This window comes from Colossoma macropomum, unplaced genomic scaffold (assembly GCF_904425465.1).
Source record: "Colossoma macropomum unplaced genomic scaffold, Colossoma_macropomum, whole genome shotgun sequence".
Taxonomy (NCBI): domain Eukaryota; kingdom Metazoa; phylum Chordata; class Actinopteri; order Characiformes; family Serrasalmidae; genus Colossoma; species Colossoma macropomum.
The window spans coordinates 5,049,508-5,076,776 of record NW_023494789.1 but is presented as its reverse complement, the minus strand read 5'-3'; the positions used below and the strand labels follow the sequence as shown (position 1 = coordinate 5,076,776).

General features: G+C 40.6%; 1 protein-coding gene across 1 annotated transcript; it reads right to left on the bottom strand.

The window, feature by feature from the left end:
* Window positions 1-741: 741 nt before the first annotated feature.
* On the bottom strand, window positions 742-14,505 carry chpfb (chondroitin polymerizing factor b). Its single transcript, XM_036569838.1, is given in 5 exon segments — window positions 742-2,421; window positions 3,001-3,165; window positions 3,167-3,184; window positions 12,108-12,675; window positions 14,169-14,505. Coding segments are annotated over 5 exon segments (2,331 nt in total). The 5' UTR covers window positions 14,486-14,505; the 3' UTR covers window positions 742-1,158.
* Window positions 14,506-27,269: the final 12,764 nt, after the last annotated feature.

The window sequence follows — 27,269 nt, the reverse complement described above, 5'->3', positions numbered from 1 at the left end:
ACTAATCTTTTAGCCCTAGTCTGAAGGAATAACATTTGCAAATCAAAGAAGCTGCTGGTGTTCTCAGAACAATGAACTGACCATCCTAGAGTCCAGACCTCAACATCAATTGATATGTTTGAGAGTACTTGAATTGAGAGAAGCAGAAAACGCAACCAACATCCAAGACTGAACTCTGGAGATGTGAAAAATATCCCAGAAACTGATATATTTAGTTAGTGGGGCTTTTGTGTAATTGTCTTTTAATTATACTTTTTTCTTTTTTTTTTCCTGATACTGAAAAATTAACAGTACTTAATGGGCATCGTGACTGGAAATTAAATATATGAAGGGTGGTCTTTTGGTGGTCAGTACTGTACATGTTTTTTTAGATATATACTGACCTACATAATACAGTTAATCTCATTCAGCATCAGTATGTCAGTACCACAGAGGTCAGCATGAGGCACTCGCAGCACACACACATGCAGATATGTATACATTCAAATCTTGTGTGCATTTATGAAGTTTGTTATGTAAATCATGACAAAGTCATGAGTTTAGAGTGATGAGACCTGCGCACACATGCACACACATACAGATGGACAAATTTGAAGTACTGCACTGAAAAATACTTTTGTTTTAGATTCTTTACAAGTCGTGAAATACATGGTACTGTGAAGGAGTGAAGGAGAACGTTTAAAGGCACACAGGCTATACTCAGCTGGTTGCCCCCGACAAGCACAGCAAGCAGGAAAAGGAAGTATGGGTGTGAGACAGGAATACATTTCTAATGTGGGTGGATTCAAATACACTGGCATTATGGAAATTCTTGGAACTGGATGCTTCCACCATTTATGAGGTCTCTGGTTTTGCTGTAAACATTTTTTGTTTAATTCCCCATTCCTCTCACTGCTGGCAGGGTCACCAGTTCACCATGGAGAAGGTCCTCCACTAGAACCTCTGAGACATTCCTTTTCACACACTCTCAAACTCCAGCAGTCCCTCAAATGCAGAGTTCTGACCTGCTCATCGGTTGGGTGAAGAGTGGCTTGCATTAAAGAACGGCCAGCATCTGTTTATTAGCATATCTGATGATTCGTAGAAACCTTGCAGCAGTTATACTCGCTAGCCCAAAGCCAGTCTGTGATTCCCGCCCTGTCAACTCCTGAAAAGAGCTCAAGTGCTGTTGCCTTGCTCCTGCTCGAACATGAGCATGGCTAGCTGGGATCGGGAGCCTATACCCTCATTGATGCTTTGGAGGCAGCGGTGGAACATTTCCTCACTAAGCTGCGGGTCGCAGGTCCGGTTGCGGTAGGCCTGGCGCAGGGCCGGCTCCACGGCACGGAAGACGTGCAGGCCTGAGTACTGCACAAAAACGTCATACACATCTAGGTTCTCCAGCAGCTCCTCATTCTCCTGAGTGTCGGCGGTCATCTGCGTGCGAGCGGCCATGTAGTCAGCATTGTAGAAGCATGCTTCTTCAAAGGCATAGCGGTCAAAGTGTCCCGCCTCGCGCACCAGGTCTGGAGTAGCCTGGGGAGGCCCGTTTGGGAAGGCCACATGAGGGTCAAAGTCCTGGAAGTGGACTGGGAAGAAGACCTGCCAGCCGCTGATGGCATTCATCCGACAGCGGTTAAGGAACTCAGAGTTCAGCACTGTGTCAGCTGTGGCCAGGAGGAAGAGTGTGTCCACTGGGTGTTTCCTGGAGACAATGTCCAGGACACGCAAGAAGCCTGGATTCTCAGTCTTCACACTAATCCATGGTATCTTCACGTTGGGGTACCGGCGCTCCACAGCAGCCACTTTGGCCTTCACTTCAGCAAATACGTCAGTGGTGCCCACCTTCTGGGCTTCGGCAGGCTCATACAAGAACAGGAAGGTGAGGACGGCGTTCTCGCCCTGTTCAAACAGGTTGGAAGCGCAGAGGTCCAAGAAGTGCAGTGCCACAGGTCGATTAGGGCTAGTCAGTGGAAGGACCACGTGTACCCGGGTGGCCTCAGTAACGTAGGGCATGGGGATGATCTCCACCTGGCTAAGGGGCCGCACTAGGTGGACGCGATGCTCAATGGCTTGCCCATAGCCTGATTCAGTCATGGCCTGAAGCTGCAAGTCCAGAGTGTATTCCATTCCTCGTGTTGGATCAAAGCGGCGGTAACCGTTGACTAGCCGTGGAGCGCTCAGCTGTAACACAGGAGAGTATTTCTTATTCAGCTCTGCTACGGCCACCTGGATGACGTCAGCCACATCCTCGCGGTCGGCCCCGTTCAGCTGACACTTGGGAGAATCATCGGCACAGGAGAACAGCTGCTCCTCGGTGAAGTAGTCCCAGCGAAGCACCTCAAAGCGACTCTTGGGCTGGAAGGGAGGCGGAATGCCGACGGGCCAAACAGCGCTCCTGTTTCCGTCCACAGCCACGTGACTAATGTTCTTTATCTCTGCCTGGGGAAAACACAAACCAAAACATTTAAGAATTATCAGAGGAACTGAGGCATTACTGATGCCATGTTTCCACTGTCGGAACTTGGAAATAATCTTCAAGAAACGGAAAACTGGACTTGATTAGCTAGACGGAATTTAGGCTTTTGAGTAACACAGTCAATAACTGAACACCAACAGTGGAAACAAGATTCTCGAGCCACTTGCTTTATCCAGGGTATTCAATTTTATGCCTTTAAGGGCCACTTTTGTGATTTCCCTGCTGAAGAACACCTGATTCAACTCATATGTTGACTGCCAAGTCTTCAGAAGATGTATTAGAGTAGGGAGATCACCTAGACACTTGCCCTAGTATATTTTCTAGCAAGTGTTCATATAGGTGTACATATAGGAGAACAGGAGCAAGAGAGCAGGACAAGTAAGCATGACTGAATTTATGATGAAGTCAGAGAGGTTGGGACAGAGAGGAATCAGAGCTGAGAGTGCAGAAGGGAGGATCAGAAGGACAGAAGAAGAAAGATGACTCAAGAGGGACAGCGCTAGTGATAAAGGGAGAGATGAAACAGAACTAGTCCTCCTCACTTGTAGTTTTTTGATCTCCTCATATGTTTTCTGCAGCTCTCTTTCAGTGAAGTATCTGTGCAGTTGATACATCTGCTCTGAGCTGCTCACTGGATGGACTGAGAGGGCATTCTGGAAGTCCAGGCTCTCCTTTCCATTCAGGTCCACGTTCTTCTCCATCTCGAAAGTAATTATAATGAAGCCCCTGTGATACAAAACAACATATAAACACAACACAATACAATATAATACAATACAATATACATACAATAAATGAGTGGCATCTCAAAAGTACTGGCCTTTTTTACAGATTAGTTTCTCTATAAGGACATTATGAGGACAAACAGTGTTAATGTCTATATCAAACTCTTATTAAAAAAATATTATACTGCATAGATTTAAATTCATTGCTATCTTACAAAAACAAACAAAAAAAATCATATTTGAAATTGTAATTTTACAGAAGAGGGAAAAATTCTTAATAATTTTTAAGAATATTTTTAACATTTTAGTTGGTCTTGTCGTCATAAAATATTCACTCAAAAAAAAAACAGCTCTTATTTTCAAATTGTGTAAAAATCTAAAATAATAAACAAACCAAAAAAATTGCAGGGTTTTCTAACAGCGACAATGTGCTAAATTACAGCCTTACTGACTAACAGGAACATGTCTCGTTGTTGGTTTATGGCTATGCCCTGAGAACTGCCCCGGTCAGTAAAACCCCTGGAGATAGCAGTAATGCTGTTTTTAAATGTCTCATCCTAATCACCCTAATTAACTTAACGACTCTCGGCGGGCCAGCCTGCCGAGAGCAGGAAGTCCACTCGCTTCGGGCTGACTCGCACCAGGGGCCGGTCAGTCAGCTACAGTAATCCAGCTCACAAGCTCAGTTTCAGATCCAGACCTCTGCGAGGGGTCGGGAACAAAATGAGATGCTTGCATTCGGTTCACTGCGTTTATGTCACGGTGTGTGGGAATAAACAAAGTTTAGACTGTCTGGAGTGTGACGGCTCTCTGTCCGCCGCCAGTGATCTGCTGTCTCTGCAAGATGGACAGCTGCCTCTCCAAATGAGAAACAGTGATTCTGCATTGGGTCATCCCAAACCCTTGTTTGGGATCACTGTCAGTAAACTGTATCTGTCTTTGTCGTGATGGATGAACAGGTGAAATGTGAAGGGCTGTGTGTTCACTATGAGAGCTAGTTCAGGATATCTACTAGTGCATTTCCTGCATTTAAAAAAATGGGACGTTTAGCTTGATCATTTTTTTTTTTGCAGGTCTACAACATTTATTAAAGCTGACAGCTGATAACTAAACTAAAATTATCAATCAAAGACTCAAAACTCGACTAAAACCCCACTGACTTAACTGGACTCACGGCTCGACATGAACTTGTACCCCTACGACTTGAGATTTGATTCAAACTTGCACTCCAGTGACACGAGACTCGACTTGGACACTCAATTTCTGCATGTTGCCAACAACACTGTTTTTGACTGAACCAGGCTTGCTTGTTCATTACGGACCTTATAATCATTAATGCTTTGATTAAACACCAGGAATCCACCCAAAACAGTTCACTTGAAAGTTAAACCTTATCCCTAATCTTTAAACTCATTTATTTTTTCTATGCTGTTCCCCATTTCTACAGAAAGCAGAAAAAGAACAATTGGAAACTTCTTGCTATTTGAATGTTTAAAAACATCACTGAGATGACTGATATTTTTTGCACTTTTTTGATTGGTTATCTCATGAACAGTGAAACATGACGAGTGGAGCTTAGTAGGGTTGGGCAGTGCCTCCCTAACTGGCATATGACAATGTCTACAGGGAAAGATCGTGATGAACAATAAACGAAAAAAATCACTGAATGTTTTTCGTTTAATAACGGCCATAAATTAATGAAATGAAGTGTGTAGTGTCTTGTCCACACGATCAAGACCTAAAATAAATATCATAAGAATAGATCATGTTGAGCAGATATAGACCACGCTTTCTCTGATATGTGAGTGAGGAGCAGGACATAGAAAACCTGATGATTTGAGCAAGCCTACCTTTAGATGTTTGTCCTAAGCAAAGTGTTTCAGTTAAAATTATCTAAAAAACAAAACGATCGGATCAGTATTGACCCATACCCGAGGTTTCGGTATCAGTACCGGAAAAGAAAAAGTGGTATTGCGCCATGTTGAGCATCTACACTATTAAAGGAGCCATGTCATGGAAAGCTAACTTTGCTTTTTTGAATAAAATTTGTTGTAGTATGAATGAACCAATTAAAATGTTCCTAAATTACTTTTAGTCAATCGTCTTTACCTTAATTTTCATTGAAAATTAATTTTCATTGAAAATTAAGAAGGTTCACCTGTAGAGTTTACAATTTGGAGATTCAGGAAATCCATCTATTCAGACTACAGCAGTTTAGCTCTACCCATTTATGCTGAAGTTATAAGGGGTGCTTTAGTCAGGACTGCCAATCAGAATAGAGATAATCTACATATCACTGCTGTCGGAAGAAAACTTCATATCTTCGTTTTTGTCATTTTTCAGTTTTTTTACATAATTTGAAAATGCCTGTTGCCTATTAGATTGTGTGTACATTTCACAATGAATGGACTAAAAGAAATGGCCCAAAATGACTTAGAAAGAATTCTGGTTCCATTGACTTACATTAAAAGTAAAGTATGTTTTTTTCTTCTCCTGTAAAGTTACCATTTTGGAGATACAAGGTTTTCTTCGGTCAACAGCGATATATCAGTCAGTCGTAAAGGCACAGTAACAAAAACAGCCTGTTTAACTTTAAGGGATAAGAACAGAAGAGATGGCCATGTAAAAATGAATGACTATTTTTGGTACTTAAAGTCTCACAAATGTCATAAGTGGACCTTAAAAAGGCCGAGAACAAAATTGTAGCATATGTGGTCTTTAAAAATAAATAAAAATGTTCCTAAATAGTTCTTGGCTTGGATGCATGGCGCTAAGAAAAGGTTTTAATTAATACAGAATCTTTACATTGTGTGGAGATTCTTTAAGCTTTAAATAAAAAGGTTTTACAAAAATCCATTCTTAAAACATTTAAAACTTCACACTAAAGGGTTCTTTGAATCAGTACAATTGTTTCTTCTTTGGCGTCGCTCCAAAGAACCCTTTAGGTACCCTTATTTTTAAGAGTGCAGTCAAGTCGAATGGTGGAAGCTATTTAGAACACAAAGGTTCAAGCCTCCATGCCAAAGCAGTGGAGTCGGTATAATCCTTTGAGCAGCCAGCCAACACAACACCGTCAAATCCCATTTAATACAGCACCCTGTAAACAATTCGTAACGCAGTGCATCTCGTGACATGTTCTGTGAATGCGAGGATGTGACTCAATGCGTGGAAAAGCAATTTTTCAGAAGTTTCGCAATCACATGACTACGTGTCAGCAAGCGCATCTGTATCAGAAATTGGGACTGAAGCCCAAAATACAGTCCGCGCTGATCACCTGGATCAGCTCTGTGCCCCTTCTGCATCTCGACACGAAACAGGGCACCCTCTCATAAGAGGCAGAGACTCCTGGGTAATGTGGTTTCCTGCTGACACCCGAGAGCTGAAGCTGAAAAATGAAGTCACTTGTGACCAACATAAACACCGTCCTCTCAGGGAAACCAGCAACATGAAAAGTTTACTTTATCTACACTGGTCTGCTTTTGGAGCTGGGCAGGATGATCTATGCCAGGTTACAAGCAGGCACGCTCTCCTTCTACTGCCCGTCCAGCTCACGTCTTCTCTACACCGCTGTACATGCTACTTCAGCCATGGCTAATTCGAGTCTCATGAAGAGAATGAATTGAAAGTGCTTCAGTAATTGGTCCGGCCAGAGGAGGCTCTGAAGATACAGTGCAGTGTAGGCATTTCATTCACTATACACACACTAGCACAACTTAAACTTAAGAGTTAATAAATGTTTGGGATGTAACAATCATTTATGTTGTAATTAATGTTGAGTACTCTAATAAACTGAAAATGGAAACATATTGAAGACTAACTCCACCGATTTTTCACAACTTCTCCATAATTCTATAGTTAAGAGATGTACACAAAGACAAGTGATTTAATGTGAAATGCTCTGTTCTAAAGAAACTTACCAAGTCAGATTTCTTTACAGTGGTGGTGACGGGGGTTGTGATCTCTACAGCACAAAAATATTTTATTTACTATACAAAATGACAAGTGAACCTACATTTGAGTTTTTATCTGTAATGTTAGAGTAAAATAGTGGTAAATGTGAAAAATAAACATTTTCGACCTCACATTGCCCTGTATGTACCTCTCCTGCCATGAAAGAATTTAAAAACCTGTTTAAGTCTAAAATTAAAAACTAGGCCTATCATTAAAAACATCTCAGCCTTCAAGCAATATATTTTCAGCAATTCTGTGTAAACATTTTCTGTGCTGTAGCTTTTAGAGCCATTAAACTCTTCAGACTTCTTGGTCCAATCACCACGACCGTTACCGTGGAACTGAGCGTTTCACATCAAACCATTCTGTATGACTTTGTTTACATCTTAATAATTGTATTATTTTGAAAATTTTGGAAAGTCCCCTTTAATGCAAGACACATTTTCAGCCACTCCTTATTTTTGCTGTATTGAAAAATGTACTGAATTAACACACCTCTGTATCGTATCAAAGAAAATTTGGAATTTTTTGTACTGTTACACCTTTCATAAATACTGAAAATGGTGATTCATTCGCATTGATTTTTGAATGTTAGAATAAATTAAAATTGATAGTTTATAATAATATTAAATTAATGCTTTTGTTCACAAAAAAGTGTTTTTTTTAAATATATATATTTTTATGCTGTCTTTCACAGAGTGTCAAAGAGATGGCTTGCAACGCTGTGCAACAGTGCAACAACAGTGCAACAACTGTGCAACAACTGTGCAACAACTGTGCAACAACTGCTTGATTTTCTGCATGGTATGGATGCATTAAAAAATTAGGCTGACCAATCAGAATTCCGTTGTCATGGTTGCAGATCAGACACGTGTATATCAGTATGGCGGCAGAACAGTCAATCTTGTTTGTAATGTGGCACAAAAGCTTAAACGACAAGCAACATGTTGACTGTAAAAATGCAAAACCAATATATAGGTGAAAGACCTATAACTGATATATATATATTTTATAGCTGTCATGCCCATTAATATCTACAAACTATTAGCTTCCCTCGCTTATGAATGCTTCTTAAAACAAGTAGAGCAACCATCAGAAGCAGAGCCTCGAAAACAATGACGTAAACTAAGTATGTGCATCGTTTAGTTGCAGTGCTTGAAAGAAAAATTATGAATTCATCATTGCTGCTTCTCAAGAGTCCATTTCTTCTTGGCATCAGATTTGGTGTGAAGCTCCCACTACATTCAGATTCTTATGCTTTTTTGGCTAAAAATGTTTTCCTTGGTGTAAATAGACCATAAAGGAAGATGATGAAAAAGATGAATTTAAAGGGTAGGAAAATACAACAAAAAATAATAGATTAAAATTTACAGGATTGATGAGCTAATTTGCAATCTGAATGTTTTCCAAAGGTGAGCTGTTAGCACTCAAGTCTCTTTGGTGAACATCACTTAAAGAGAGGTAACCCACACCAGCAGGATCTCACCAAAGCATGTCAGTAACTCTTCTCTGTGAGAGCAGAGCCCACTTCACTGCCAGCTTGAGTCGTTTGCTCATTAGTGCAGCAGCGTACAGTCGGCTTACGTCACAGCAGGTAGCGGTGAACTTTTATAAGTACGAGTAAACAAACATGGTACCAGGTCGATATCAGTATTAGTACTGATGACACATATGTGGGTCAGTGACAAATAAGATTTTTAGTACAATTTTTTAACCTTTTCAACTCCTTGAAACCACCAGTGGATCCAAAACGCACTTCGTCATATTCTTCATAACTTTCATATTTCATATTTCATAAGCTACATTCAAAAGGTGGGGGTCGCATGAGAGCTGTAACTGTCTTCTTTCCAGTCAAATAGATGGGTGATGTAATTTTAAACCCTTATAATAAAAGAAGCTGAATTTTTCTGTCTACTGAAAGTCGACCCATTTTTCCACAAATCTGCGCTATAAACTATAAACAGATGGCGTCTCTTCAGTGATCTGCTCTGTAAAAATTATTTTTATAAAATAATACAAAGAGCATCTAAGATTTTTGGCTTTCAGCAGTAAATTGTAAGCATATAGCGATATGTGTGATCATAAAACACATGTTCTGTTAATATTTTTGAGGGGAGCTTTTACAAAAACAAATAAATAAAATAAAAATGTACATTTATTTCATGCAGTTACTGAATAATTTGCCTTACGATTTGGTCATGTAAATTCAGATGGACAAACCAAAAGATACCCTGGTCAATAAAATATTAAATTCTTATTGAAAAGGACACAATGTGCATTTATGTATTTGCATATACGTTTGCGTTTATATCTGTTCTCATTTTAGATCAGTTTTTTTTTTTATAATTTATGAAAAATAAATATTTTACAAACAATTTCATATATATTCCAATTAGCTTACATTTTTTTCCCCAAAAGCGGCATTAAAAGGAGCGTTTTGTTTTTCCTTTTTTTGCCTTTTACCATTCTGATGTGAAGGCATGGACCCCAGCAGATTGATTGACAGCTTCTGCATCAAACATTACCACCTGGATGGGTGGGCACAGACTGACTGTAACTGCTGCACCAAATTCGAACAAGAAGCCGGTGATCTAGAAGCTGCCTTCAGCTTTGTGTAACAATATGGCTGGTAGAAATGCAAAACCTTTGGTTAGCTGGCTAACAAATGTGACCACAGACAGTGTTACTGAGAAGCTGCCACAAGGCCAGGTACATGTTCAACATCTCTCTCTTCAGGTTCATCCTCGTTATCCGCTTTCCAGCCTGAACCAAACTGAGGTGCCTACACCTTAGATTTCTGGTTGTTAGCCAGCTAATCAAAGGTTTTGCATTTAAATTATAGTGTTAACATGAAGCTGAAATCAGCTTCTAATTCACCAGCTTCCTGTTCAAATTCTCCCATTCCACCTTAAACTCAATGACTACTAGCAATTTCAAAAAAAGTGTATTGTATCATATAAATGTTATAACAATAAATGTGTAGCTGTCTTGCAAAATATTTGATGGCAGGTAGCTAACATTAATGTAACAACGGCAAGCAAGCTGGATGAACTGTTAGATAACAAAATCAGCTTATTTTTAGTTAGCCTGCACACTTTGCTACATTCTCATTGCTGTTACTGATATTTAACAATAAAGATTTACCGTCTCTCCACGCTGCCTCCAGTTTCAGGAAATTTCTGTTATTTTCAGCTTAAGTTGGTTGTGAAATCTGGAGCTGTGTTGAGCCCAATTTTCATGAGTTGGCCACAAAATGCTTGCTACAAACTCTGGGTGTCACCAACGACTCTGAGTCACTTCAACCCCAGAAAGTAATTTGAGCCATTCTGATTTGGTCTCATTACTTAGAACATACACCAATCAGGCATAACATTATGACCACCTCGTTTTTCTACACTCAGTGTCCATTTTATCAGCTCCACTTACTATATAGGTGCACTTTGTAGTTCTACAGTTACAGACTGTAGTCCATCTGTTTCTCTGCATACTTTGTTAGCCCCCTTTTACCCTGTTCTTCAGTGGTCAGGACCCCCATAGACCCTCACAGAGGAGGTACTGTTTGGGTGGTGGATCATTCTCAGCACTGCAGTCACACTGACGTGGTGGTGGTGTGTTAGTGGGTGTTGTGCTGGTCTGAGTGGATCAGACACAGCAGCGCTGCTGGAGTTTTAAAACTCCTCAGTGTCACTGCTGGACTGAGAATAGTCCACCAACCAAAAATGTCCAGTCAACAGCGTCCTGTGGGCAGTGTCCTGTGACCACTGATGAAGGACTAGAGGATGACCAACACAAACTGTGCAGCAGCAGATGAGCTATAGTATATACATCTACAGGGTGGACCAGCAATGCAGGTGTGTCTAATAGAGTGGACAGTGAGTGGACACAGTGTTTAAAAACTCCAGCAGCACTGCTGCGTCTGATCCACTCATACCAGCACAACACACACTAACACACCACCACCACGTCAGTGTTACTATACACAAGGTAGCTTATGATTCGCTGTGATCGATTATCAATGTGATCGATGTGATTTCTGTGACGTCTAAGATTATACCAAATAAAGTGTAATTCTCAAAAGGTGGTTAGGGGGCAGTACACAAAAAATGTAAAATGTATAGGTCATTTACTTCCTGCTATTATAACACTTTGAGTAATATGGAAAAATACTGTTTATCAGAGCTTTTAATTGCCTGTTTCAGTTAAGGTTAGAGTCAGTTGTGCCACCTGACTTTTCAGACTAATTTCAACTTAAACAAGCATCTACTTAGACACCTTTGTCCTTAAACCTAAATGTATACATTTATTACACATTTTCAGGGTTTTCTTGAGGTCATGCCACCTGACATGGTAAATTGAACCATTCTAACCATTCATGACTCCAAAATTACATTTTTTTACAAAATTAGTGAAAGGGCTACTGACCTTGGCATTGCACCATAAAGGTCACTTGGGATCTTCTTTATGACACAATAGCCTGACCTCTCTTTTGTAAAAGCACATCAAAATAAAAGTCCTTTGTTTTAGGTTGTACCGCCTGACATTTGAGGAGGTAAGAACTTGCAGACAAAGGTTTTTCAGTGAGTTGAGTACTTTTAAAGTTACCTTATTTTGCAACATGGTTTTATTTAAAAGTATTCAAACATAATATCATGCCATTCTATTTTGAGTTTAAATTAAGGATTAAATTGCATTTTTTAAATTCATTTACTTAATCATCATATATGGTTGGACAGTTGCACCACCAAGTATTTTCAACAGCCTTTTTTATTTTTTCAGTTAAGTATTTTGGCATCATTGCATCGTATGTTATTGTTCAGTGAAAACTATTTTTACTGCCTTAAAATTACACACACACACACACACACACACACAAACAAACAGAAAACACAGATTCTTTGATTATTCTCCAAAATAATCACCAGATTACACAATTACTAATATAATCAATAGTGACATTAGTCAATCCATCTTACCTCATGTTCCTCCACACAGCTAATGCCAGCGTAATCAATGATGCAGCGTCCCAGCCACTCGTCAGGCCTGACGCTAACGATGTCCATCCGGCACTGCTCCAGGAAGGGCCGGAGCTTCAGCAGCAAAGCCCTGGACAGGAGAAACCCGGACTCACCGTGGCAGTACCTCCCCTGTGCTTCACCTCCAATGAACTCCCCTGGGCGGCCCATGTAGAGCTGGTGGTCCATGCTCAAGTGGTCCACCAGCGTCTTCAACCTATCAGGCTGGGTGTAGGTATCGTCCTGGACGAGGTAGAACCAATCGTACTCTGTAATGTGGTGCTCCAGGAGGTAATGCACAGTCTGAAACATGTTCAGCACTGGACGCTCGTCACCGTGGGCGACCACAAACATTCCATGTGGGATTTTGCGGTTGCGAGTGCCGGTGAAGAAGATGAGACGGCCTTCCAGGTGGTGGTTCAGTGTGCGGTTGGCGGCCACTGCCAGTGTGTTCATGGTGTTCTTAGATGTCATGACTGCTACAAAGAGACGTTCACGGATCCCCAGCTCTGTGCTGGCATATTTGGCCCTGAAAGGGTAAAAATAACAACAAAAAAAATGTAAACTAACAAAGTAATAGAAAAGTCATAGAAAGAACCTTTTCTTTTGGTCCATTCATCATAAAATGTTTCACACAATGTAAAGGGCAGCTGTTGTATTTTTTTTTTCAAACAGCATTTTAATAAATGTTTCAACACCAGTATCTCCTAAACATTTGGTCAAATTGAATCATCTGTCCAATAATAAAAAAAAAAAATCAGAAACTGAAAAATTATTATTTCTGGAATTATTTATAGAGGCCCATTCCTGATTTTTCTGGCAGCAGTAAGTCAGAATTTGACTTGGTATCTTCAAACAACGACTTCTTTTCTTGAACTTTCGGCTTATTATCTCAAAATAATGACTTTTTATCCCCAAATAATTATTTATTTCGTAGACATTCAACATAGCAAGTCATCACTTTGAGATCCTATGTCAACATTTCAAGAAAGTAAGTCAACATTTTAACATAGTAAGTCAATATTTTCAGATATTAAGATAAGAAATTTTAACAGACTGCTGTCAGAAACAGAAGGAGAAAAAAAAAGCTTCTCTTCTACCGACAGTAACGAACTTCCAGAGTTATATCAGCAACAACTGAGTCCCACGGTACACTGGAAGTAAACAGCTCTGCATATTACAAGGAATTTTATCTTGTTTTGACACGTTGTACCCATTGTTTTCTGACACTTTTCATGCATGGGCCTTTTCCTCTTAGCAAACAGCATGAGTCATATTACTGGCAAAACAGCTTTGGCAAAACTTTTTACATTTTGACAGGCGCTTCCGGATCGATATCTCAGATGTCTCTTTGTTACGTTCTTCTCTGCTCAGAGTGATTGATTAAGCCCACGTAAACAGAATCCAATATTTAGACCACATGTTGGAGGCTTCCACTGCTAAACCGTTGAGCCATGACTGACAGCTCACTTAATGTGACCCGATGACACCATTAGAAGGCCAGTGCGTGAGAGAAACGAGGATAAGGATCAAGGTTCTGTCTCTACTGGGAGTGGGAGTGGAATGGTCACGCAGCTCTCCTGACCAGTGCTCGTTCTGAACTGTCCCTCGTGCCTCAAACAAGGAGAAATATGAGAGCTGGCAAAGGGAACCCTAACATCTTATTTAATGCACAGCTGAGCGCTGAGCTGAACAACAGGAGGAAAAGTGGACATTAAAACTCTCTGAATCAAAACGTATTAAAAACCAATACACTGGGGAACGGGGAACGGGGTGGGGGTGGGGGGGTTGCTGGTGCAGTTAAAACGTCTGCAATAACTAACGGGCGCGATTGAAACAGTTATAAAGGCGTGAAGAACAAAAAAAGCCTCTGAAAAAGAGAGACAGCGCACACAGCTCAGGCGTGGGCTCAGGCTTTGGTCGGCAGACGGGTGTGGACGAAACCAAAAAAAGAACCAAACCGAACCACAAGCCCGAGGACTCGAGGTGTGGATGAGGAGGCGCTCGAGGCGCTTCGCATACCTGAAAACTTTTTTAGGAGGACCCTGCTGTGCCGGTTTGTTGTACGGGACTATCCTGGGCTCGAAATCTTCTCCGCCAGCGTCGCCGTGCTCCGCCGTCCCGGTGGATATGGAGTTGGGCTTGCGGGCCCCCTTCAGGCTGCCCGCTTGAGCCATCATCAGCATCCCCTCGGTGGCTCCGAGCGCGCCGCCGCCACCGCCGTCGCACGGCTCGTCCACCCACGTGACGCTCAGCAGGCTGAGGGTGAAGCCCAGAGAGATGCCCACGATCACCGGCCCCATGGGCCGCACCAGCGCGATGAGCATCGATAGCCTCATGCTTCGGCGAGACTCGCCAGACACAAACACGGAGCTCGAGCGTTCCCCAGCAGCTCGGCCCCGCTGCTCTCTGACGTGTCACCGCTCGGGGCTCCGCCTCTGCCCTGACGTCACGCCATGTGCGCTGGCGTCTGACGGAAGCACGCACGGGGGAAAGCGGTACGGTTCCCAATTGAGCAGTGCACCTCGCCCTCAGTGTAGGGCACACTACTGTCCTACTCACTCAAAAGGGATTTAGCGTTAGCTGCACTTGTTACGGAGCCCCGCTGGTGACATCCTGTATAAATAAAAATAATGCGTGGCCACGACTTAGTAAGGCGTGGGAATGAGATGATTAAGTCATGGCCATGACTCAGTAAAGTGTGGGAACGAGATCTGACTCTGTGGCCACGCATTAGGATCTCGTTCCCACGCGTTAATAAGGCGTCGCCACGCATTATTTTTATTTATACAGGATGTCATCATCAGGGCTCCGTACTTGTAAATTGTAGACAATGTCGTGTTTTCAAAGTGGGGAAACTCGGGATTCTGGTGTGGTGTGGTGTTCACGAAGCAGTCATTAAGACAATGGCAGCGTTTGACTGAAGTTAGTAACTCGGAATTTCTCATGTCCTACTATCAAAAGAATTCCCTTAACGGGGAATTCCTATAAGGGATTATGTTCTCAACACCTAGCTCAGCGTATGACGTTGAATCAACATCGCTGCTCACACCAGCAACAGTAACAACAGAGCCTTTATAAAGGAGGAGTACGGAGCCCCGCTGGTGACATTCTGTATAAATAAAAATAATGCATGGCCATGACTTAGTAAAATGTGGGAACGAGATCCTAAGGTGTGGCCACCATGTAGTAAGGCATGGAAATGAGATCCTAATGCATGGCCACGACTTAGTAAGCCGTGATCTCATTCCCACACCGTACTAAGTCATAATAAACATAATGCGTGGCCACGCCTTATTAACACGTGGGAACGAGATCCTAATGCGTGGCCACGACTTAGTAAGGCAGGGGAATGAGATGATTAAGTCGTGGCCACGCATTATTTTTATTTATACAAGATGTCACCAGCAGGGCTCCGTAGAGGAGACTGCAGTCGCTAAATAAAAATCAATGAGAAAGTTTAATGGGTGACGCTCAACATGGCGTCTGTTTACAGAGAAAGTCCTGCCCTTTGATAAAAAGAACGAGTCAGCTTGCTGGTTACGCCGCGAGCGTGGAAAGACCTCTCCTTGTGGAGATCTGCGCAAGCGCAGTAGCCAGAGCAACCCGTTTTTTGTGCGCTATGGAGCCAAATACTACAATTTACTTTGTCGTATTTTACCAGTGTTTTTAAATGTTTTTTTAAACAATAATTTGACCTTCAGTTTTGAGTATTTTGGTCTCTCCGTTCAAAGAGAGAGGACTCAGGTCTTGTATTTGCTTGAACTAGACACCTGGCATTGTTTCTTTGCTGCAAGTTCAATAAGACTTGGGTTCAATTTCTGAACTACTGAGCTGACGTTAAGTGTTTATATAGGCTGAACTGCAGCTGGTACGTTTGGTGGTAAGGCTGGTGTGGAACTGTGCAGAATTGTGTAGAACTGAGGTGTAACCAGTGTCCCATAGATTGTTGTTGGGGTAGGTAAGTCAGAGCACTTTACGTTGCAGTGCATGCTGGGGACTGTAGTGCAGCATACTGTGAAACTGGCTAATATTAATAGAAAATACTTTTGTGAGCCGGATAGGATTGTATGGCCGGCCTGATCTGGCTCGTGTTTGACACAGGGGCTGTAGAGCCTGAAATGTTCATTCAAAAGTCAGAGCTGTCATGTCAGATTTGGCGGGAGTTTTGCAAACCACGTCAGACGTCTTTATGTACTGACGTCACACACACAGACCCAAAAAGAAGGTCCAGCTCAACATGGGCCGGGTATTTTAGCAACATTGCTGGGGGCGTTGCTCATAGTGCTGAAAGTTAGTGAACGGAAGAGAGATATCGCTGAATATGGAGAAATCGAAACAGCAAACCCAGTCATGCTCTGCAGCATCACCTGTGGTCAAAGCAAAGGAGCATAGAACTGAGAGCAGGCAAGCTGAAGAGGAGAGCGACAGAGCTCGAGCTAAGACCAGAATAAACAATTGCTTGGCTTTTCAGAGGTGACAACAGCTCTCTGACCTGAAGGGACTCAGGAGTGATGCTAAATTGGCTTTTTTAATGCTGGACAGATACATTATGTTGGCTGATTGCTAGCTAGCTTATTACTGTTGTGTAATTTAACGTTACTAATGTAACATAATGCATGTACCCTGGTAAGTGTGAAGCTGTTTTAGATGTATAGCTTACGTTAGCAGACTAATTCACTAATATTAGCCTATTACTTTGCTAAAAGTGTCTTTTTTTGCTTTAAAGTTCATTCTCTATTGTTTGATAAACCAGGCTAACCATTATTCTCAGATAATTTCCAGTGCTACCATCTGTCTCCTTTCATAAACACAACCACCACAGATCACATTCAACCCACATTACACAATGTCTTTCTGCACATTTCATGCTGTTACATATTTTGCCCCAAATTTGGTGTCTTACAAAGTGCAGCTTTAAGGTTGCAGGACCATGTATCAGATCTGTACCTTGATCTATAGCCAATATGAAAGTGGTTCAAATCTGATTTAAAAATATAATTTTTTTGTGTTCACACAGATTCGTAGAAATCAAATCTGTGTCAGTTTTAGGCAAATAAATGTATTTTTATGAAAATGTGATGTATTTTTATTAAAATGTGAACATAGCCTTATAGCAGAAGTGCATTTATAGACGAGTTGCTGCCATGTGCAGAGCAGTAAGAGGGCTGAGCACTGTGCTGTGTTTAACGCTGTAATTTAGCCTTTAGAGAAAGCGAATATGGTCCTTCGCCTAAGGAAATATCCTGGAAAGCAGCTGGAAAGTTTATAGTTTGCCTCGAGGCAGCGCAGGGCCATCTGTCAAGATGGGAAGTGAGTGCATCCCTGTCTGGTTTCGAGGAATACAGCCTGAAGTGATCACACTTTTCAAAAACACTCTAAAAAGCACTGAACATCATGCTGAGAACTTAATGATGATGTGTTGGGATTCAGTCTGTTGGCCTCAAGTCTAGTCAATACAGCAGAGGCAAAATTGTGATTTTAAGTAGTTACACTAAATTTTAACAGTCCAAAATAGTTTCCATCTTTCCAAAATATCCAGATAGGTAAACTAAATGATTATTTGAAACTCCCAGTGCCAGTCTTGGCACCCAAAGCCGGCTCATAGGCTACAGGTCATGGCCACTGGTCATTAAAGAAAGCATTACCTCGGTCAGTGGAAAGACTTCTACCATTTAGTGAGTGAGCTATTGAGCTGAAAGTCAGGTCCTGTTTTGTTTAGTGTTATTATTAACTGTATTTTATATACGTGGACTCTCTCTCTCTCTCTTGTTCTCTCTCACGTACAAATGCCTGCCACCTCCTGTAGAGGGTCTGCTTCTGATTATCCCATTTTAAACTGCCGCTCTAGAAACAAGGAGAATGGTGGAGCTACCAATCATCTGCTAGTCCAATGAGCGGTTTTCTCTGTGAAACAGCCTCCCTGTACACCAGCACCCACGCCACCCCAAGCACCCCCCACCTCACAAATGCCCCCCCATTTGCACACATGGTTTGTTTTTATACAGTTTTAGGACATGTCGCTTTCATGACATAACCTCTTCTTTGGAATGGTAACTTTACAAGAGACAGAAAAAAACATTAAAAGGTTAATATAAAATGATTTCATTCATTTTGAATTATTTCTTTTGGTCCTGTTTCTTTTGGTTTGAAATTTTCAAGGTTAGATAATCCACTTTCATAATGAAGGAGACATTCAAAGGAAAAAAGAGTTTCCACAACTTGAGTTCAAAAAATGATTGAAGGACAAAAAACGAGACTCTTAACAACCGTGCAAGACCTGCTAGCCCACCAAAACCGTCACCATCAGATAAACAGCACTTAAAGCTTTCATCTTTGAGAGAGAGGAGAAAATCAAGCTGCTTCAGATCTGAAAACATCCTCAGGTTTTTCTGTCCATCCTTCCACTGTGAGAAGACGACTCAGCGCTATGGGTCTGAAAGGATGTGTAGCTGTCAGGAAGCCTCACTGAGAGAAGGAAACAAAAAAGAAGAAAATTTGCAAATCAAACAGAGCAACTGCTGGTGTTCTCAGAACAATTGACTGACCACAAAAGTGTACAGACACTGGGATTATGAGATACAGAAAATGCAACCAACCCCTTAGACTAAAGTTTGGAGATGTGTAACACTAAATACTGAAAAATACAGGGAAAAAATATAGATTTGACATTTCGTTCGTTGAGGCTTTATGGTAATTTTCTGTTCAATATATGCTTTTTACATTTAGCTTATATATAGGGTGATTCAAAAAGAATCATCCAATTTTAAAGCGCCATAATTTTACAACCATTCGTCGTTGGTACCAACAGTTCCAAGGAAAAGGCCACCAGCATCACCAGATCTCACGCCGTGTGACTTTTTTTTGTGGAGTACTTTAAGGATTCTGTTTTATGTGCCACTCCCAACAACACTGGATGATCTCCGGAATCGCACTGAAAGAGCCGTGAGTGCAGCGACACCCGACATGCTCAATCGAGTCTGGGATGAATTTGGCTATGGCGTTGATGTTGTCTGTACAGCTGGAGGAGGTTCATATTGAGCACTTGTACAATTACATAATAAACTTTATGCTCCTTAAACCATTTACAGTTAACTGCATTGTTCTTTAATGATTTACAAGTGAAATAAATCATTTTGAAATTGAATAAATCTTTTTGAATCACCCTGTAGTTTTATATATATATATAAAATCCACCACACTGCATGACTACATTGTACTAAGGCTACTGTAGAGCACAAAGGTGGAAACATGATGCTGTTTTTTTTTTACAATAGTGTCAGTGAATTTTTTTTAAAACGACAAAAAAGATGAACCCTTCCAGTTCCATTCATTTTTGCACAAATAACAATAATGCCATGCATCATGCATCATTCACAAATTAGAATGCTGCCATGCGTCATTTTCCTTCCTTATCCTTTTTTTCCTATATTTTTTCCCCATTAAGGCCACATCTGGTCCCTCTTTTCTCTCTCTGCCAGCGGCTGCTTTTGAAGAGTTCTCGAGAACTTCTCAGAGCTGCAATGTGTGTGTTTCCCGCAGCCAGAGGCAACTCATTCTGTGCAGTTGGTACCAATAAACAGATTTACAAGTTATAGTTGTTTTACACAACATCTCCTGCAGTGTTCCTTGACTTCTGTCAGCGGTACCTCCACACACACACACACACACACACACACACACACACACACACACGCACACACACACATCTTCTAAGCCGCTTATCCTTCTGGGTTACGGGAGGAGCTGGAATCTATCCCAGCAGTCATTGGGTGGAAGGCAGGATACACCCTGGACAGGTTTAAATGTGTATAGTGTCAGGAAAACATGAAAATGTAGGAAAATACAAGCCTCAGTTTAGGAGGAGGATTTGAAGGAGGGAAACGTTTCAAGTGCAAGTTAATTACTGCGTCATGATGAGGCGTGGTTCACTTCTTCCCTCTCATCTGGTGCGCACAACCAACCACACTGCGCTTTTATAGTGAAATTATACTGAATCTAGACGCAGGCGTTTTGTAAGTTCGATCTCTGGTGATGCCACAACCACAAGTCTGAGACAACATAATTAGCCTCGCTCTCTCTGGGAGGGTAGAATAGGCATAAATCCAAATAGAATAAGGTCGTTTTTCATGGTACAGTATGAACAGCAAACTACAGTGATTTGCAAAGACATTTCACCGTTCATTACGCAGGTATTCATTTTTAAGTGATACACTGCTGTGGGGTGTGAAAATCTAGCCTTACAACAATTTCATTTGATTAGAATTCTTTATGGATTATCAATGCACTGAAATAAAAAGTCTTGGCCGAAACCAAAACTGAAATTCAGGACACGCTGGACTGACAACTAAAACCAAAATAATGAGAAAAGCTGACCAAAACCAGTTTACATAAAACACATTTTCCAGTTTTTGCTTTTGGTCAATTTTTTTGCTCTGGTTTTGATTTGAATCTAATTTGGATTTCTCTCATTGATTTTACTTAACAAATGCAGGTCAGAAAGTCAGTGAAACTGAGTTAGTTGTGTTGTTTTTAATAAAATGAAGTGAGTTGTCAGTGTTTGTTTGGTTGATGTGATCTCACTGGGTACAACTCAACATCTATCCTACTGGCTTCTGCATCATCTATTTGCATTTGTCTTGTCTTACTTGTTTTACTCACCCTCTTCCTGTTGTCTTTCCCCCTGTCCTGCCTTTCCTTTAGCAGGGGCGCAACACCAGATTTTGGACCCAGCCAACTTTGAACGCTTTGACTCATCGGTCTTGCTGTAGCTCAGTAAAAATTAGACTTAAACTTGGTCTCTGGTCAAAACAATCGACATAGATAGAACATTTAATATATACATTTTTAAATATATTTACTGTCATTTTCACAGAAACTGATTAACAAACAGTTTGGAAGTTGCCTACACTCTCAGGAAAAAGGGTACTAAACTGTCACTGGGGCAGTACCTCTTTTGTCACTGTGGTGGTACATAACTGTACCATAATCCACTGAAATGATATGTTCTAAGCTGTACTGACTCCACACACCCCGTCTCGTCTCCAGGACTTTATTTACTGTTCTGTTTTAAAACATCGGTTATGAAAAGGTACAAATATGTACGTTTACACCTGAAAAAACTTATTTAGGTTCACAATCGGACCTAAAACCAGTGTTGTACCTTTGAGGGAACGTTTACATTGTGTGTACCTTGATGAACAAAAAAGTACCTGAACAGAACCTTTATTTCTAACGATGTATTAGCGACCTGAGATACTGAGCTCACCTTGCCTCCTGTCTTCAGTTGGATCACTAAAGGAAGCGGTGCTGCTCTTTCTCCCTCAGTGACTGTGGCTGTTTCCGAAACCAACTGTGTGTTTTACAGTAAAAACATTTTAATCATGATCATAGTTTGTTATTTTATCTGTAAAGTTTTAGCTTTTACCTCTTCTTTGTCTTAGATTTTTGTCACTTATTTGCGTCTGTGTGCTATTTATTATTATTTTTTTTCTGTCAAAATGTTTTTTTCTCTGTGACATTTTGTATTATTTTTGCCCCCAAAAAATCAGTGCATCCCTACAAAGTGTTCAGTACATTATGAAATCTCAGATTTGATAACAGTATACAGATATAAAAATAGTTTGATCATTTTACTTTGGCAAAAAATAAGTGCGCATGCATTTTACTACAATGAAATTAAAACCAATTCTAACAATCCAAAATGGTTACAGTTGAATCACCACCTAAATAGTGATCCATTACAACGGTTCTATGCAATTTTTCCACTCCTATTGCTAAATTTGATTGCTGTCCTAATTTGTAAAGCAGTCCTGTAAATGCATAAAGTGGTGATACAACATAAATGTTAATATAAATATAAAACTAGCCAAAGATACAACATACCGACTAGGTTATATACTGCGCAGCTGCCATCTATTTAAGAGACAGTGTTCAGAAAGCACACTCATTGAAATGAAAGCTTTAGCCTGTGTGGAACGGCTCCACTGGAGCAGCTCTCCCTGAGTGCTTTCTTTCAGTAGTTGGGTGGATCTGTGGGGATTATCCGCTCTGACCCACTTTAAGATGACCCCGTTCTAGTCCCTGACATTAATCTGCGGCTGCAGGCCAAGAGTCAGTGCGCGGCCAAAAACAGCAGACTCAGAATTTAACTAACTGTAAAATATTCCCGGTTTAAATAATAATGTTGCAGATGTGTTATGACACTAGGTGGCAGCATCTTCTCAAAATCCAGCTTAAACAGAAAGGTTGGTCTGGAGTCTCTGCGAACAAGCACACAGTGTTCGGCATTACAGCTGGAGACTTCATTACGTATTGCTTGGAGTATGTTGGAGGGGCTTGAAACATCTCAATGCTGCCTGCTGCGTGCAAATTTGTTTTTGTTTATTGGCAGTGACAGTGCCATTGGAAAACGTCCATTCAGATTGCTTTCAGTGCTCAATGTTCACTGTACTGTACTGAAATGCTTAAAAGGTTTCTTAAACGGTTTTTGGCCTGAACATCTGGCCATAGGAAAGGACTTTATTGGAATAGAACAAGCAGCCAAAATAATAAATAAATAAATAAATAAAAATTGTGGGATAGTGGATAGTGGTGAAGAATCCTCAGATATCTCTTCTTATACTGTGATCAGACCGTCCATTTGTTTATATAAAACTTTTCGTAAGCTCTTTGTAATTTTACAGACAATTCATGCAACAACATTGATCCAAAGTGAAAGTAAAGTGAGGATGGCAGATGACCAAGGGAGTTGACTTTGTATTGGGGAACAGCTTTCCATTGTATCTCCTCGCAAATCGAGCCCTGTCTAGAACCTTTACATCAGGGACTGTCAAACAGATTTGACCTCTGGCCAAATATCCACGTTCAGATTATTCACTATACACAGACATAACAGTATGTAGTACCTGCTCTGTGAGGGTCCATGGGGCTCCTGACCACTGAAGAACAGGGTAAAAGGGGGCTAACAAAGTATGCAGAGAAACAGATGGACTACAGTCTGTAACTGTAGAACTACAAAGTGCACCTATATAGTAAGTGGAGCGTAGAAACAAGGAGGTGGTCATAATGTTATGCCTGATCGGTGTATGTCTTTTAGTTAGTAGACACCTCCTCATCCAACATTTCTTCCGAAATCAAGGGTTTTAATAGGTAGTGTGTCCTCCCTATTGCTGCAGTATCAGCCTGTACTCTTTTGAGAAGATGTTGGATGTTGGAACCTTGCTGTGAGGATCTGATTGCATTCAGCCACAAGAGCATTAGTTGAGTACTGTTGTTGGATGATTAATTCTGGATCACTCCAACTCATCCCGAAGATATTGGATGGAGCTCCATCACTCCAGAGAACGCAGTTCCTCTGCTCCATAGCCAGTGCTGGGGGGCTTCATACCTCTATAGCTGATGTTTGGCATTGTGCATGGCGACAGGCTCACATGTGGCTGCTCCAGGGCAACCCATTGGATTAGCAGTGCTATTCTATGGAGATTAAACAAGCTGTGTGTTCGCAAATTAACTCCTGTGTCAGCAATGGGTGCACCTTCAAATAATTCACTATTTAGGAGATGCGTCTGGAAGTTTTGGACCTGAAGTGAATGTATGCAAGATGAAAGATCTCTAAGCATATCGTCACTGTCCAAAGAAAAACAAGTATCTCCAAAAGAGTAACTTTACAGGAGAGGTCAAAAACACTCTTACCTTTCAATGTAAGGTAATGTAAAGATGTTTTATTCCAAGAGATTTTAGAGCATTTCTATTGGTCCATTTGTCATAAAGTGTTCACATAGTGTAAAGAACAGCTGGTGTGTTGAAATGATGCAGAAAAATAAAAATCACCAAAAATGGAGATACATGGTTTTCTTTGGACAGTGACAATATATTGAACTGAATTCATACAGTGTTTATAATTTATCCTTCCAAACAGGCAAGTTCAATAATTTGAATGAATATTTTAATGTATGAAGACGCTCATGGGCCTCATTCCTTTATGTTTAGTAGTCTGAAGATTCTCCACAAGAGGGAGTGATTAGCACTCAATTGTTTTTTACATCATTGAAAGGGAGGAAACTGGCATCACCCAAACCAGTCTAGGCTCAAGGATTAATGGAAGGTTTCACAGCAAAACTGCAACACACGTCCAAGAAATCTCCATTTTTTGAGTCTAGATCATTTGAGCTCAGCAGCTGTCCTTTACATGAAGTGAAAATTGAATTATGAATGGACTAGAAAAACTATGTCAAAATTATTGGAATAAAATCTCTTTATATTAACTTAAATTTAGGTTTTGCTTCTGTAATGTTACCATTTTTGGAGATATTTATTTTGTTTGGACAGAGACAATATGCACTAAATAAAAAATTAATCAAATAACGTCTTGTCTGATGGATCATTCCAAAATGCTTAGCCAACCTGGCTGATCTGCAGTCAAACAGCTGCGATTATAAAATAGGCACAAACGTTCTACATCTGTGATAGAGAGTTTATAGATCTTATGTTTGTGATGTGAGTTTATAGATCTTCATACTTGTTGGTGGTAGAACAATGTTCAATGCTTTATTGTTTGTATAGATTCCATATGATTTTAATAAAACTGAAAAGAAGATGATTTGGGCCCAGAGAAAACTTGCCAGTGATCCCGGTTTTACATTATGTGGACATTATCTGGACTTTAACAAGGTGCTTTACACTTGCAATATCCTTTACAAATGTGGTTCTTTAAAGAACCATCCACTGAAAGGTTCTTTAGGGAAACAAAGTTGTTCTTGTATGACATCGCTCTAAAGAACCCTTTTTGGCACTGAAAGTATAACATTAAGCAGGTAAGTAATCATTTCAGTTCACTGACCCAAGCCAGCTTGAACAGCCAAGAAACCGCCCCGCTTAGGGAGTGAAACAATGAGGTCAAAGGAGCAGGAAAGGGACCTAGCAGGAGCTGGACAGAGGTGATTGTCCAGGCCTATAACGTTCAGCATTCAGAGAAAGCCATCACAGAGAGTAGTGGGCCTGGGCCCAGGCATTGTCCATTCATGGCTAACAGTTTTCATCTGAATATGGGGGTTGTTTACTGTCTCTGGAATAAATGCATGGAATGTACACCACAGTTTACCAAATAATGTCACTATGCTACCACCTCCCCTCAGTGGCCACGATCACATGACCCGTAGCAGCTTCTTCCTCCTCAAGGGCCTCACTGTTACTGGCAAGACTCTGAAAGCCCTGAGCGACATAGAGGCTTTTATTATGGGATTCCTCATTGAGGCTCGGCCCGGGGCGAACTGTGTCAGGCTCCTCACAGGGCCTGCTTAAAAAAAAAACATAGCATTTGATTAAGGGATGCAAAAACATCTTACTTCACAGCGTGATGTCAGAAGATACATGCTTAGGCCTAATTATTATGGAATATGGAAACCTTGTATGTCTAAAAATGGTAACCTTACAGGAAAGACGTCCTCAACCTTAATGTACGCTGAATATTTTACTCTGGATCATTTCTGTTGGTTCATTCATCATGAAATGTTCACACAATGTAAAGCTGGCATTTACAAATGGAAGTTAAAATATAAAAAGCAGGGAAAACATTTACGCTCTGAGGTTTTGTGATGGCAGCAATGATATGGTCAGTGTAATGTAACGAATATGATCTGTGAGATATTAAAATGTGCAATTTCCAAAACACACACTCACTTTCTCTCTCGCTCTCTCTCTCTTACCTCTCTCACTTTCACTCATAAACATGAAAGACTCCAAATGAAACTGCATAGTCAAATTGGCCGTCTTGCTCGGCTGACCTCAGAACTGACATTCCCTCACTGAAATTAAGTTATTTTACACTGATTCAATTAGGCCTGATTTTCACTTGGGACGCTTGCTGTGTTTTGGCAAAAGGCAGTCTGTTTGGACGTATGTACCCAAAATGCATTATCTTTTATATTTTGTTTGCGAATGTAATCTAATTAAGTTTATTAGACTCAGTGATATCTAATGAAATGCTTATTTTTAGTTGATATTGACATATAGATATAGAGTATTGCCTGTGATTTTCTTGGAAAACAGCAGGATATTGTACATACATTATGCAATTGATACAACTGACTCTCAAACACCCAGTGTTTCCCTTTATATTCCCTTTAAGTTATATTTTGAAGTGTACACATGCAAGCCTATGTCTGTTTCCTTCACACTTACATTTATATCTATGTTAGCCATGAAATGCCTAAAACTGATAATAAGTTATCCTAATCAATCTATACATGACATGCTGACAAAATCAATAAAAACCTGTTTAAAATTAACACAAATGCTGAGTGTGGTTCTTCTTTTCACTTAAAAACACTGTGGATGGGCATTGACCACTGAAAACCCTTTGTAGCCTCTTTCTGCAGGTCCCCTGGTGGAAATCCAGTCCAATTTTTTAATCAATATAATTAAATAAAATATTTTTTCCTGGAAAGCTGTTATCAGGTTAACCAGGACACTGTTGGCTCTCTGTTTGTAAAATGTTGTGACTCTGTTGAGCTGCTAGCGGGCAATGAGGGGTGCAAGGGGAGGAGTGAGAACTGCCTGCTGTGAAAACAATACACATCTCTCCACAAAGACGGCTGCACCGGGATAAAATGGACAACACTGCAGTTTTCTTCATGTCAAATAATCGTGTACAACTGGCACAATGAAAAATAGCAATTAAACACAAAACCTCTTTTGGGTCATTCTACAGAAATGTCCACTTTTTTATCTTTCCATAGGAGTCACTGGTGTTACTGATCCCCATGTTACACATAATAAAGGTAACACCAGAGACATTTTTAATGAACAATGCATTTTACAAAATGGCTGCTACAGAGCATCAAACCATGCCATCAATCATGGAATATCTACTAAAATGTGTAATTTAATCCATTTGTATTCTATTTTTTCACAACTACCTCAGAATAAAGTCGGTCACACCAGTGACTTAAAAGCTAAAAGCTTCATATGAAATCATGAGCTAAATGAGAAAATCTCTGATAACTGAAAGACACAGTGGACTCACCATGTGCTTTTCTTCATAGATCCTCAGAAAATAGGTAAAAGGAAGTCAAGTGATGTCATCAGTGTGATTTTTATTTCAAAATATGAGATATTTTGTTA